This window comes from Anser brachyrhynchus (assembly GCF_964034855.1).
Source record: "Anser brachyrhynchus genome assembly, chromosome: 3".
Lineage (NCBI taxonomy): Eukaryota > Metazoa > Chordata > Aves > Anseriformes > Anatidae > Anser > Anser brachyrhynchus.
This window is the reverse complement of record NC_137696.1, coordinates 46,817,251-46,832,613: the sequence shown is the minus strand read 5'-3', so window position 1 is coordinate 46,832,613 and position 15,363 is coordinate 46,817,251. Positions and strand designations below refer to the sequence as shown.

Genomic DNA, 15,363 nt, shown 5'->3' with positions numbered 1-15,363 from the left:
CCTTCTCCCCCATGATTATATGCTGTAGCTCTCTTTCTTACATGTGGGGGAAAAAAAATGAGGAGTCTAAAAATATCAACCTAAGTATGTTTTAGCTTTTTATAGGAGCAGGGTAATTGCTTGGGATCCAGAACTCGCTCAAGGTTGTGGTTTGTGCACTGCCCAGGATGATGAGTGCCTTTTCTAAAAAGAGCCTGCAAAACATCCAAATTCAGGCCACGCAGTCCCGGTTTAGGTTCTTCCGTGTTGGTCCCCACGGCCAGCTTTGCCCCCCAGGTGACAGTTACCTGTCCTAGACTGTGAGTCACCTGTGTCAGCAGGGACAGTACATACACGAGTCCTTGTCCTGCACAGATCAGATGTACAGCTCTCCTCTTCCTCAGCTCCAGGCATGGCAGAGGAACCTGAAGCAACCCAACAAACCTGGCTTTCCTTATGCATCTCAAAGTAAAAAGAAAATTTGCAGTTGCCCTTCCACAGGCTTTCATTACGCGGGTGGTGAAAGTATGGTTCAGAACTGAAAGTACACTGGCCCAAAAGCCATTTTCAGCAACAGTGTCAGTAGTACTTTCTCACGATCTAGAAGAGATGGGGTGGCAACAGAACAGCTTTTAAGAGACAGCTTTTTTACATCCTGTATTTTAACACGTTAAATCTGGCATCCCTGCTACTGTTAAGTAAGGCTTTTATTTTCTTGTACTGCATTTTACTGAGCTGGTACTGGCACAGGCTTCCCAGAGAAGCTGTGGATGCCCCCATCCCTGGAGGTGTTCAAGGCCAGGTTAGATGGGACCAGGTTATACGGATCTGGGCAACCTGATCTAGCGGGAGGTGTCCCTGCCCGTGGCAGGGGAGCTGGAACTAGATGGTCTTTAAGGTCCCTTCCAGCCCAAACCACTCTGTGATTCTGCGGTTTTAAGGGCTTCTTGGGTGAAGATGATACATCTTCTGTTTTCACACAACTCACAAGTGTGCAGAGGGAGCAGACAGCGAACAAAGAACCATCTATGACATTCACTCACTTTCAAGACTGTTGCAATTAGCACATTTCCCTGCCTTTTCCAAATTATGCAAAATGTCAGCCTTCTTACACACAGCCCTGAATGCACGGCTTTCCAGGAATTTGCCAAGTTTCTCACATTTCCTAATGAACACCTTTGTGCGGTGCATTTCATGATCATTTGGACCAGGCATCTATTATTAGCTTTTGCCAATTAAGTGGTTTGCAAGGTCAAAAGAACAAAGAAACAAAAAGACAAACAACCTCTTCCCTCAAAACAACTGGTGCATAGCTTGCCTTGCTCTATATTCCTTCCCCTCCATTTTTCTGAGCAACCACTTTAATGTGGGAATAATGTTTATTCAAATTTACTCTAAAATGCTATTTTGTTAAAAAACATATTCGTAATTGCAAGGCTGTAAACAAATTAGAGGCTTTCTCATTCCTAAAATCAAGTCTTACCATGGGGAAGCTGCCAGCAATGACAGTAATTTATTTTAGCAAAGAGCACATTCTGACTAGGCTCGAAAATAAAGCCTTCTTGCCCGTAAAAGTAACTGCCTTTGAACTACCTCTCCCTAGCTTGAAACGAACAAACAAAAAAATCATCTTGAAACTCTTTTTTCCCACAGCACCAACACGAGGTCCGGGAGACACCGCGCAGTGGCAGAAGTCTCTGCTCACCCCCATCCCACTCCCACCTGAGACATGAGCAGGGCAGCTTAACCTTGTACGTACGCTTCTCAACTCCACTGGCTTTCAAACACGTGGGCTTACAGAAACAGGAAAGTAGGGGACTCAGTTTTGGTCACTTCAGGTATCAGATTGGTTTGAGCGAAAGTGTTGAATCCTCATGTTTCCTGAGGATATTGGATATTAATAGGAAGAATCGAGTTTGCCAGATCTAAAGCCTAATAACTATACACACATTAATAAAGTTTGTTATATGTGTGTGTCACCAGGGAATTTATGGATTATCTGATTTATTCTCATCAGCCATCATGCTTTCCTTTATGGAGGCAGTCACATTATCTGAGGGTGCTTGTCTGAAAGCCATTTATAAATTAGCTGCACTTTTTGTTTTAAGCTTACCTCTGAAATATTACCATGCGGCTTTTCCCTCATGCTGTGGGGAGGCAACAATTTCAGGTGAGCTAAAGACAGTGGAAAAGCAACAGTGTGGATTGCTAGGAAGAATGGAGGGAAAGATGAGAGAGAAGTAATATGAAAAAGAATAAGGAGGTGGCACAGGAGGCAAGTCAAGTGCCTAAGCTGAAAAGGGATGAATAGGGGATGGGAAATATAAAAGTGGAAGGAGAAATAAGCATAGGGGAAAAGTGTGATAAGGGTCTAATGCTTTTGATAGGACAGAAAAGAGGAAAAAGTTAGGAAACAAAGTGAAAGCCAAAGGAAACCTACAGGAAATGAGACACTGAGAAGAAGAAATATATACTTTTTCTTAAACTAAAAATGTGAATTTCACATTTGCTTTCACGAAGCTGACAACTTTGAAATCACTTCTGCGTTTTCCATGTGATAAAAGGCTTCTTGAGGGAGCAAGGCAGGGAAACTCAGGTTGCTGAGGGTCAGTCTGTGGAAGGGATGTCATTCTGAAACAGGGGAGAGGAGCTGCTTTGCTGAGCACCAGTAAATTACCCAAGTTCAAAGCAAAACAGGCATTTAGATTGCTTCCTCTTAGACTATCTTAGAAGGACCTGTTAGAGGATCTAAGGTGAACAGAACGTTCTGGAGAAGGGGAAGATACAGGTTGTTTTATTTTACTTTAGCCCAGATATTCTAAACCAGGAAACTACAGATCACTTGGCAAGTACCTCAAGACTCCACACAACTCCACTGCACCTCATCTCACACACTCACAAAACAGGCTTGCTAGGTTTCTCTGCACAGCTGTTGCAGATGCTACAAATAATGTTCCTTTGAAACAGAAAGGGGTCACAGATTTAGGTGTCAGCAATGAAAACATTGGTTAAAAACAGGTATTTCTTTATCAGAACTATAAATTGGATTGCATATATGTTTTTCAATGAGTTGATTTTGTTCAAAAAAATGAAAACCTTTTTAATTAAGTGGAAACTTGGATGCGAAGATACCATTTTTTCATTAAAATACTGGGGCGTTTCCATGACCCCACCCCTCCAGCTTTCCTCCTTAAAACTCAAATATATTAGTTTTAAGCAACCAAAAATCAAAACTCTTACCTATTGAGAACAAATACATGATTTATTTTTTTTTAATTAGAAACCAGCCCACAACTGTAGAGGACGTTCAGGAATGTGCGTGCACGTGTGTTAATTAGATAGAAACTGAACTACCACCAGCGACAATTCCAGCTTTCTACAAACTCACAGATCACTCTTAACATGCACCAGGTAAGAAGGGCAAGGGCAGCTGTAATGCTGTAACTATACACAACTTAAGAACTCTTTTTGGTATGCCCGCAATCCAGGCCTGCCACATGCAAGCTATTCTAGCATGGAACACTAGATACATACTGGACACCCACTGAGGTTAGCATTCGCTTTTTCAAAAGGAATATTTAAGAAAATGCAAGTATTCAAGAAATTGCAGCTGACACTACCACACTTTCACTAAATCATCTTGTACCACCAAGCCCAGCCCTTCACTGACCCCATTAACAAAACCAGTTTTCCTCTGCATTCACTGTACTGCAAATCTCAGGCCATGTTGCTATAAATAATCTAACTAGCCTCAATTGCCTTATTCCAAGAGTTGTAAATCATGCATCATACCTCCAACAAGCACATTTTCTTTTGTAGTCTCCGTTTTGACAGTGGATTGATTAGATGCCTTCATCTTTGAGGTATTAATGGATTCCAGGAGGGAGACAAACTCTAGAAAGTTAGATTCATTGGGCACCTGTCCTTCTTTAGCTTCTAGATCAGATTTAGAAGTTGGTAAGGTCTTCTCTTTCTCAGATACCTCCATGAAATTCTTACTTAAAAGCACATCTGTCCCACTGTCTACACTCAGCACCCGCATGTGCCTCTTTTCATGAGCAGTTCTACAGGACTGCGGATCTAGGTTCTGCAGCTCTTCTTTAGGATTTAAATCCACGTTCTGGATGTTCTCAGAAGCATTCTTCTGATTTGGATCTGAAGAAGTGTTAGTTTCCAAAGGAGTATTTGCTGGATTGCTGTGTTCCTTCACCGCATCACCAGATTCATAGCCAGAACAATGGTTGGACGACAGATCTGCCTTTAAAATTTCTGGAGTTCTTTCACTTTCACTGACTTCTGGATAGGCATTACCTTTACTGTCATCAGACAAATCAAAAGTTATAACAGGAATTCTGAGTTGTTCATTAGTTTGTTGACTTTGCCAATCTGCTGTAACTATACCAGACTCGAGGGCTGAGCTCGTTCTGTCAGTCCCCAGACCCTTTAGATGGACAGAGCCTGCTAGGTCGCTGAGGGTGGTGGTTGGTGTGCTGCTCATTGTAATGACGATTTTAATGGGCTCACATAGTTGGTCTCCGGGAAGAGAGTTGTCAACAACTGCAACAGCAGTCTCACTGTCCGAGCAGTCAAGGTCCTCATTGGTGTTACCAGCATTGCAAGAACTTTCCACATGCTCAGGATCTTTGGTTGTAAAGGCACTGCACTGTGGGCAGTTACTGCTAAAGTTTGCCTGCAGCGAGCCATCTAGCAATTTCTCTCTTTTGTGACTTCTAGGATTACTCAAATGCTCTGAAATAATTGAATTTTCACTGTCCCACGGCTCCAAAGATACTCCAGTCCTTAAAATATCACCTTGCGATGAAGAAATATTGGAGACATTTTTAGCTACATCTCTGTCCACAAGAATGCCTCGTGATCCATGCTCTCTGTAAGACTGTCCACCCTCTCCTTTTTCGTTTATTTCATTCCCAGAAAGTGTTTCCGTAGCAGCTGGTTTTGTTGCTATTGCTGATGCGGTAGAACCTGAAGCAGAAGCTGTAGAAACAGGTAATGTATCTGCTTTGACATAGGGTGAGGTAGATGAAACTGGTGGTACAGCCTGGTCTTCTAATACCATAACCCCTAACAAAGACATAACAGAAGTTAGGTCTCACAAAAAAGAAAGGACATCTATGTATTATCAAGGTACAACCTTTAGCTAGGAAAAACTGCTCCAGAGCAGAGCAAAAGGAAGCACAGATGGTGCAGCTGATTACAGCAGTTCTTAAGCAAGGATCCTTTTGGTTAGCTGCACGTGAAATACTATGAAAGCAAGTATAGTAATATTGATATTGCTTTATACGAGAATAAATGTCCGAATGACTAAACCAGCCATTTTTTTGTGATGATAAAGATGAATTAGTTTTATGAATAGTTGTGGGCATATTATAAATCGTACTAGTAGGACTGTGTCTGAAGATTAAAATAGGGCTCATGTGGAAAAATTGCTGCTCTAGCCTATACCCGGAACCCTTTCAGGTCAGAACAGGTGTAGCAGCATGTCTATTTAATTTAAATAATCAAATTAGCTCAAGAAAGAGCTAATATAAAAAATAAACATTTTACACAGAACTATACCCACTTAGTGAGAGAAGAAAGAATAAGCCAGCATGGCTGAATTTTGTTGTAATACTTCAAGCAGTTCTTAAATGGTTCCATAGGATATGGTGATCAACCTAAACAAAACGGAGATAAACTGAAATATACTGAGACATCCCAAGCACTGGAACTGCAGGCAAAGCAAGGTGTGCTGGAGTCTACACTACTGAGCTAAAGGTCAACAACTGCAAAAGTATACAGTCAGAAGATGTATGAGGGCTTTAAGATGTAACCTGAATATTGGCTTCCTCTTTTAATACTTCCCAGAGGCACGGAGCTCCCCAAGAATGTGGAAAGAAAGCTCTTTTATCTCCCCATGTCAAAAGCGGGGAAGTTATTTGTGCACTTACGAAAAGGCTGTGGCCCTAACAGCCCAGCTGAGAGAGCTTACTCTGTTAGAATTCCCTTGAGATTTTGTTCTCTTGAGTTTTTCCATTCAGCTCCTAACATGAGGCATGACAGAACCTGTTGTGGGGACTTCTGTGCCAAGCAACAATTAAACAAAGGTTTAAAGGGGTTTATAAAGCCTTCAAGATACCTTTGAGATCTTCAATAGTTTCCCGTGTTGGCAGCTCCTAAAAATAAAAAACACACAAAATTAGTATGGCTACATGCTAAGTTCTGCTGGGAAAAAAAAACAATAAAACAATGATGCAATGTAACAGATCAATGCAACAGTTATCTAATCAAAGGTTAATTACAGCACTGATAATTACTGCTGAACATCACTGAAATTTGGATGCATACCTTCCACAAAATGCAAAGGGCAGGTGAGGGAGATGGTTATAGAACAGCCATGCTCCAAACTGCATCATTGCAAGTGTGTGCATGATGTTTGGTGAAAAAGAAAATCTAAGATCTTTAAAAAAAATTTGCAGTGCCTAAGCTAGATTTTTTTTTAATTGCTAAGGAATAGAATGCATTCACCTGTTCCACTTTTCATTGTAGCGTTCTGAAAACATGTAGCTGAAAAACTTTGATCTCCAGCAATTTTTCAATGAAAAACTAGAGGAGAGAGACATTAAATTACCCTACAATCATTCAGATTATATGGAAGCTGTGGAGGTCAGTTAGTCCAAACCCTTTACCCCATACATGCACACACTCAAAGCAAGTACATTTAGAGCAAGTTGCTCAGGGCCATCTCCAGCAGAGCTTTGAACATCTCCATGAATGGAGATTTCACAACCTCTCTGGACCTGTTCCAGTATTTGACCACACTCTTGGTAAAAATAAATAAATAAATAAATAAAAACAATCTTTACATCCAATTCTAGTTTGTCCATTGTTTCTTATTCTATCTCAGCACACCGCTGAGAAGAGTGTTCAATCTTCTCTATATTCTTCCATTAGCAAGCTGAAGAGAGCAGAAAGCTCTTCTTTTAGCCTTACATGGATTTTGGCCTTTAGGATAAAACATTACATCTGCCTGTCCTCACTCATCATGCACCTTGCTCCCCAGCCATGTTGGTGGCCTCTGATGCATTCTCATCGGCAGGTCAATGTCTGTTTTGCAGAGGAAAGCCCCAGACTAGACAATACTCCAGAAAAACACTTTGGGATTTTAATTCAACAGCCTAAATGGAGAACTAGATAAAAGTTACTGGGAAAAATTAACATGGATTTCTTCAGACTGACATACACCAAACCCAAGAAGAAACAGTTATCTCCCAAAAATCTCATGGTGGTATCCTGCAGGCAAGAAGAGGAGACTAGGTTTGACTAGTTGAGTAGATCCAACCTACATATTTGGAAATGGGAAACTCGGACAAGATCCCCAGAAGAAATGGGTTTGCAGACTGGACAAATACCAGAATACTGGGGACTAGGACAGAAACAAGGTGGAAAATACTTTACCTCATAAAAGAAAAACTGTCAATGTCTGTAAATCAAACAGATACTACAGAAAGGTAAAAACACTCTAGGAAAATGAGGATATAGTTTTGATTCAAACCAGGATTTGAATAGTTTGCTATAAATAGGGACACAGAGGGGAAAAAATGAAGACGGAATGAAGTATCAGATAGCTACTTATTCAGAGATCACTAACCATCCTCTGTACTGACTGAGGCAGGAGTCCTGTAGGAAAAAATAGCATGGGATTACATATTTAAAGATTTTATCACAGTGTACATGGGGAGTAGCTTAAGATTACGCATAGAGTATTCATTCTGTTTCTTAATTTTTGAATACTTCCTTTTTCAAACTTGTCAAGGATATCTCATTTTTTCTTTAATAACAACATCTACATATATCACATTCATCATTTCATACAGTAACTCATTTAGAAGCATGGACAATGGCTTGGAATACATGCATTTTTAAACTCACGTAGACATCCCCTAGATTTAAATCGTTTTTTATGCTTTGTTTAAATACCGAAGGTACATGTTGAGTGTTTATTGTATAAGCATAAGTCTAGTTAAACGAAAACAAGTTATTAATACTCCAGGAGCAGATTCCTTCTGAGGTAATGAGAGACTGCTCTGACTGCATTAGCTTCTCCCTTCTCTCAAAGCAGTCATGAAAACTAGTTGCTCTTAGCAAGATTTTCAAAGGTTTCAAATGACTTACAGAATTATCTATAGCAGATTCGGCTTTGTAAACCCAAACTTTTGGGACAAAGCCAAGGCTGGCCAACAGCAGTGGTTATACAAAGTATATCCATGGAAGTACCCTTCCAATTCAGGGCAGATGTGCTTCAAGCAGTCAGCACTTCACCATATAGAAGTCTACGTGGTAAGCTGTGTAATTCACGGAGTGAAAACTTGAGTACAGAAAAGCATACTAACCATTGGTCCAGATGAGTTCTGCGAGTGGAGATCCTGTACCCTTGAACTCTCGTGAGTTGTCGGGGTAGAGTCATTCTGGTTGATTTCACCAACTACACCATTATCCCTAGTGTTATTGCTGAAAAAGGGGAAAAGGAACCAAATGTTTATAACCACAGAAGATCACCATAAGTTTTGAGAAGTTAAGGAATAACAATGGAATAGGAAGGAACAGCACAACGTGATGAAGTGTCAGCTTATTTTTCCCCCTCCAGTTCTAAAAGTACAAGGCTGAAAAACACTGCAATCCATTTTGCCTCTTCCCCCTCTCCAAGAGGGCTTGCTATATAAATAAATAAATAATAAAAAAAAATCACTCAATGTAGAATGTTCCTGATGCCTTTGGAAGTAGTAGGACATTGCTATAAGAAGTATAATGACATCTCTTCAAACTTCCTACGTGCATATGATGTCATTTAGCCTGCCTGTTAAATGCACATCAACTTATTGGCACAAAAGGCTATTTGGGGTTTTTCATTAAGTGTACAACTCCTTGCTACTCCTTTTGTAATTCCTGCTTTTTACATCTTTTTACTGTACCCTTGAATACATACTGTTTTATCTGTCTACTTATTTACAATCCCCCATAAAACAACTGTTTGAAATGCAACACAATGTGCATTAATGCAACCATTAGATGACAAAATAAAGACGTTCCTCTCATCTTAAGCAAGAGAAATATATGCTACAGGCAACTTGTTAATCATTTCCTTGGTGGATGCTTTCAGCTATTCACTACTCTTTTCACACATTTTCTATTAGATTTTCCATGGATGTAAGGAAGTATTTTTGACCAAGACCTACTAATGAGAACCAACATATTCTCCTTCTCTGGTATAATGCAACAAAAATTTAGTTGGAAAAGAAAATCACCACTATGACAAAGTGTCAAAAAGTGGTTTTTGTTTTTCCAATTTTAGTTTTAAGACCCTACAGCTACACATAAGCTACAAAATTATTTCCCTGGGGTCTCAGTTCAGTCACCTTCCCCAGAAATTCTTTTTGTAGCTAGCTGGCTTCAAAAACTTGTTCAACCAACCTGCCTACTACCAAGGCCTGTTTTAAAACTTCTGTCATCCAACTAGTCAAAATTAAGTCATTTATCGTCTGATCAAGAGCTAGATAACATAGTGCTGTGCCTGTGACCTCCTATAAGGAACACCCTATGTAACTTAACATGCAGGTTTCAAGGGATGCTACCTCTAATTCGTAACCAAAACAATGGCAGGATAATGAAAGTTTACATTTATTTCATTAGCCAATGAAAAGGAAAACACTCAGTGAGGTTCTGTTTAAATTTGAGCCAACCTAGAACAACAGATGAGCCTCTTAAATTACTGTATCAGACATCTGTAAATAGGAAACAGCTTTGCGGGCTGGTGAGAACTAAACAGAAACAGAGCCTGAAAGGCATCCTTCAAACTAAATCAAAACCTCTGTACGGTTATTGACTCGTAAGAAGCATTTCTCAGAGGAGTCTTTGTGCAGGCAGACTTCGACACTCCCAGCAACGTCACTGCTAGGAGCGTGCCACAGACATGTATATGTAAAGACACAAAGGAACAGCAGCACAGAGGTACAAAAACAAATCCTCTAATACATAGCTTGCACATGAGCTAGCAGCAGCAGAGCTTTCAGTAGCAACTGTAAACGCACCAAAAACAAAACAAAAAGTTCATTTACACAGAGCTCTCAGTTGAAGTTTGGTAGTTGTAACAAACCTACTCAGTTTAAGCTTTGTTTGGATATTTTATGTTGCAGTCAGTACTGGATATACGTTATTCAGGATCTTTCACATCTGCTACAGAACTTGTTTAAAAAAGCTGCTCTTCTCTCTTCCCTGCAGGAAAACATTCCAGGGACTTCCGCCGCTTTCCTATAAGTCACAAGAGGAGCAAAGCACTTTTTTCTTTCTGCTGAAGACACAGCTCTTCTCTCTCACCTTCAAACTTCTTTAGCTTAGGGGTAAACCAGATAAAGCTTTTTTGCTGCTCCCCCAGCTTTTAAAGCTTCTCTAGAAAACTCCCAAGTCTTCTCTGTGATCTTTTAGCACCTCCCAGACAGGTCTCTTCCCTTCAAGTGCCCCGTGAACCAGGTGCAGCTCTGCCTGTTTCATCACAAGCATGCTGGAGCCACTGAGAATGAAAGCACTATGCAGGTTTCTAAGAGTGACATTCCTCACAAAACCATAAGGAGTTTTCTTGCAGTCGGAGGCATTTCTGCTACGAAGAACCATAGTACAAACCTATCGGTTTTATAAAGTGTATCAGCAATGTACCATGCAAATCTTACCTACGATTTGAGGGCTGAACTGTGACTCCTTTTGGGACCTCTGCATCTTTACATTGCCTTCCATTTTTTCTTGAGATCTGCTGTTGAATTACTTCTCCTTTATCAAACATCAGGTGCAGACGGTAACTGACCACCTTAATTACTGTGAAGAACACTGTCACTGAGCTGCAGTATGCAAAAGCCGTAACTGCATTTGCTGGAAAAGCCTACAGAAAGGAATAATAAAGACATCATCGTAACAGTTTACTTTAATAAGATGCTACTAGAATCTCCAAAGTCGTTTTCAAAATCTTTAGCTCTTTTTATCTGTTGTTTGTACCCCTACTGAGTTTTGCAGACACAAGAAGTACTGCATCTCCATGCAGCAGACTTGAATTCTGCTCACCATGAAGTTCTAAAGATTTGTTCAAATTTCAAATCATAATACAAGATTTATTCTTCTTTTGATTAGCTACGAATAATATTATTTTCTTAACAGAATCACTAAAAGCTTACAACTAACATTGTTGAAACACTCATAAAATACTCCATTCCCAGGATAATGCAACCTTTCCTGAACTAAGAACTTACAGAAATGCAGACATAATGAAACATTAATTATTCATAAACGGGAACCCCCTCTTGAAAAATTCTGTCATCTTACCCTGCTTCGAAGCTATGGTTTGGAAGTAAAATGCTGCAGTTTCATCTGCTTTTTCTAACACTTCATAGCACATCTCCTATTGTCTTTACTGCTGAAGAATTTTAAATAATTGATCAGGACTAGTCATCACAAATGAATAAAATGCATCTGTAGAGGCAGCCTCTTTGATTTTTTTTATTTTTATTTAAAGTTCATAATTGTTAATTCGCAGCTGTCTGATCTGTGCCTGCTGATCCGTGATGGGCACCCTATCTCTTACTCATTACTATGAATTGTAGTTCAACTGCAGACATCGGTCCTGCGCAGACATGACGTACTAACAGCACTTTCCTAAGTAAATACTTCCTTACCGTAAAGGGAAAGTCATAGCAATGGATACTTGCAGCTACATTTGAAGGGCCAAAGCCTTCATCATTGTAGTCATGAAACACCATTACATACTGTTTTAATCCAACTGCACTCTCAGAGCAAGTTTCATCTCTCTTTTTTTTTTTTTTTAAAAAAAAGAGCATTATTATCTCTGCACAATTTGTCATGGGGACTAAAACAAAGCTTTCCAATGCTCAGGATATGCTAAAAATCTATTGAAATTAATTTTTAAGAATGGTCTTCACTCTGTGCCCTAAATCTATCATTTTAAGCACCACCTTTGCAGATCAAGGAGTATTTGGATTCCAAAATTTTTTCAGATTCAGAAATAAACCACACTACCCCCACACAGGTGAGGAAGGGAAAGGAACGAGGCACGCTTACTTCATCTCTAAAACAAGTCACTGCATTTAACCTGACGTTGAAATGAGTATATTAAATCATTTCTGTGTTATCGTAAGTAAGGGGGTAGCTACTCTTCTGCCGCTTTTGGCTTAGCAAGACTTCCTACCTTCAAAATACATGAGTGAAAGTTTTCAGGCAAGTCCTTTTTAGGACTATTCTGATTCACATACAAAGAGTCCACTGGATAGAAGTAGAGAAGCTATCCAGCAGGTAGGTATTACGAACGATACCTAATAAGAAAGACATGACTTTCTACAAGTTGAGGCTTAGTCTGTTAAGAATGCTTCATGGCACTGTGTGTACACCAAAACTAAGCATACCCTTCAGTCATTTACTGAACCTGGGCCAGAAAGAGGATCAGTTTGCAAGCCAGAGCTTTCATGGTAGAAGGTTTGGTGGATAAGGTTCAAGAATTTGAATCTTATGACTAATGTATGACTAACGTATTTGCAAAACACAAGTTAAAAATTGCTTGGTTTCACAAAGAATGTCATCCATTTACCTGTAACTATTTGTTTCAAAGAGATGTGTTCACTTTCCAGGAAATCTCTTCAACTATACACTAAAAAAGTATGGACTAAAAAACTCATTCTTAAATATCACAGAATGAGTCACTAGAAAAGAAGTGCTTCATAGGTGACACTTATAAAGCTTAATAAATACGACATGAATAACTTCAAGCAGACACAACAAAAATAAACTCCCAATAACGAAGTCTATGCTTGCACAGAGCGCGCTACAAGAGAGAAACCACCAGAGGCTCCCAGCTTTCTGAAGGAAGGAGAGGAGCACTTTGGGCTAATGCTGAGTGCTCCATGTCCGCATCCCTGCCTCGTGAGCAGACCTCCCAGGCACACATTCTGTGCCTCCCCCCGCGCTCCCCTTGCAGGTCCACCCAACATACAGTGCTTCCCACAGAGCTCACAATTCAAAACTTATGCACATACATATATGTAAATAAGGCCAGCAGATCCTTAATATTCTGGATCTTGGTGCAAGCTAAGTACTACAAGCTAGCAGCTTGCCCCCAGCCCACATAGGGAATCAGGAGAAAGATGAAGATGGGAATGGAAAGCCCTGGATTTTCTGAATCAGGCCTCTTGCATAAGGGTAGAGGTGTCATGAGTGTTGTTGGTGTTCCCAGGTACAGCTACGCGACAGCTACCAGTCTGAGCTAAGGAGGAATTAAATTATAGACCACTGAGGAATTACATGATAGATTTGCTTCTGATGTACTATAGTTATAATTAGCCTCATTTCCTATGGAAACGAGGTTTTATAATCACACCATGTGGCTGTGTATTCATCATCTCTCTCCATCCCCTCTGCTGAATGACTTTTCAGTTCTCTGGGTACTTTCACCTAACTGCAACAGACAACAGCCCCACCGGGAGCAGGCCCCAGCAGCACACCTCCCGTGTTAGCGACAGGAACACGCACGGCTCTCTTGCCCTTTCAATGCTGCCCCAGTGACAGGAAAAGCTTCAGCTGAGCTGGCATCTTATTAGAAGCTAGAAAAACATACCAAAAATACAAATTAATCAGAAAGCAATCTTATGGCACCCCACAGGTTTCTGTGGAAGCTGTAGATTTCTTTCCTCTTGCACAATTAAACATTCCACCATAACGTGCTTTTTGTTTTCCAATAGTTCCGAAAACCAGAACACTGTGGGGCCACGGGCCCCCGCAGGTTCATGTGTTCAAAATGTCACCTTACTACTGCAAATGCAGCAGGACTGACCTGCCCGTGCAGGCAGGACACTTGCCGGGGGCTTCTGCCTGCCCAGAGATCACTCCCAGAGGAATGGCCAACTTCTCTGTGTGTCTGCTAACGTTATCTGGGTAGCACAAAGGTAGAGGTGACTGAGGTATTTCCGAAGTTAAAGGCATGTAACCTTTGAACAAAATACCACACCTTGTAAATTGGATGGAATATTTAGAGTTGGTTAAACCCAGATATAACCCACCTGGTGCATCTAAAGGTACACGGTGCTGCACCTGGGACTCGGTGTGCTACAGAACTGAAACAAGTCAACTGCCAAACAAATGTGCAGTCAGCCACTACAGTCACACTTGCCAAAGAAAGAGTGGGAGGTAACAGTATTGGAGCCAAAGATAAATATTTTGATGTTCCTTTAGCTGAATTAATAACTAAAAGATGTCCATTATGCAGTATAGAACATGGAAAAACAGGTAGCACATGAAAGCCCAGGGGTGTAAACTCAGATTTCACAGTGTGCATTCTACCTCACAGTAAATAGGGTAAGAACGGTGTAGCTTAATTCTCTGTCCTAGAGGCATATGCTTCCTTACTTTTATGGAGAGACAAAGAGATAAAGTAGGGACTGGGAGCAGCCAACACACTGCAAGTTTAATCACAGTTTACCTCTGAGTAATTTGTTTACATGCCCACACCCTTATACTGCCATGTTGTATGTATCCTATCACGGCATGATTTGAAGACCTGATGCGTAAGAAGTCACAGCCCTTTAAGTTCAAGAGTTTCCTGTCCAACAAAAGGCAGAAGAAACTCTCACCATTTCAGTACAAGCATCCCCAAAGCCATCTCTCCACTTCAGTGGTGTTGCACTGGGACTGAACATAGCCCAGTGGCTTTGTTTAAGATGTACCACTTCTTTCCTACACACAACGCCTGGGAACCCTGGGCTGTTCGGTGGAATAAGATAACTAATTCATAATCTGCTACAAGATCTGACACGGCAAGGTTAGAAGAGATCTCATTAAGATTTTGAAAGTTGATTTTAACAGCAATGGTGCTCCAAAGAGTTTTCAATGTACATTTTTAATTGTACATTTACTACTACAAAGGAAAACCGAGAAAGAAAAGGGAGAGATGGAAACAGATCTGCATTTTCAGGGATGGGGAAGTTCATACGGGAACAATTAGAACCAAAGTAAGCTATGCTGACAGTGCTAGAGAATGAAATCCTCCATCCACACAACAGAAACAACTTGATACTATAAGCTCCCTGATGCTACTGTCAGCATATCTCACCCGAGCCAGTGTGAAAAACCTAAAAGGAGACGGATGAATTTTGCCAGTTCATTCAAATCAAATCGTTCCAGAGAGACTTTCTGACTTTGACATGGGCATGATTAAGTCAACCCAGTACAAAGCAAGATTTTTAGTACTAGTACTCTATTTTGTTCTGACTTTGCCATTTAAAGAGATATCTGTGACTGTTTAAGCTGAATCCAAAACTACTGATGGTAAGCGTGTAACAA

At 40.5% G+C, this 15,363-nt stretch overlaps 1 protein-coding gene across 8 annotated transcripts in view; it reads right to left on the bottom strand.

Annotated features, from left to right (window-relative positions):
* Positions 1–15,363, bottom strand: part of PCNX2 (pecanex 2) — a 162,259-nt gene that overhangs the window by 142,982 nt on the left and 3,914 nt on the right. For 7 of the 8 annotated variants that reach the window (XR_013949233.1, XM_080587013.1, XM_080587010.1 and 4 more), the window contains 4 exons: positions 10,701–10,906; positions 8,370–8,487; positions 6,116–6,152; positions 3,772–5,061 (listed from right to left, as the gene is read on the bottom strand). Coding sequence is in view for 7 of the 8 variants with exons in the window: in XM_080587008.1 (XP_080443134.1) it covers positions 3,772–5,061; positions 6,116–6,152; positions 8,370–8,487; positions 10,701–10,906 (1,651 nt within the window). In the remaining variant the exon portion in view is untranslated. Of the gene's footprint in view, positions 1–3,771; positions 5,062–6,115; positions 6,153–8,369; positions 8,488–10,133; positions 10,645–10,700; positions 10,907–15,363 lie in introns of those variants that run through there. The other variant, XM_080587014.1, reaches the window with a different exon arrangement.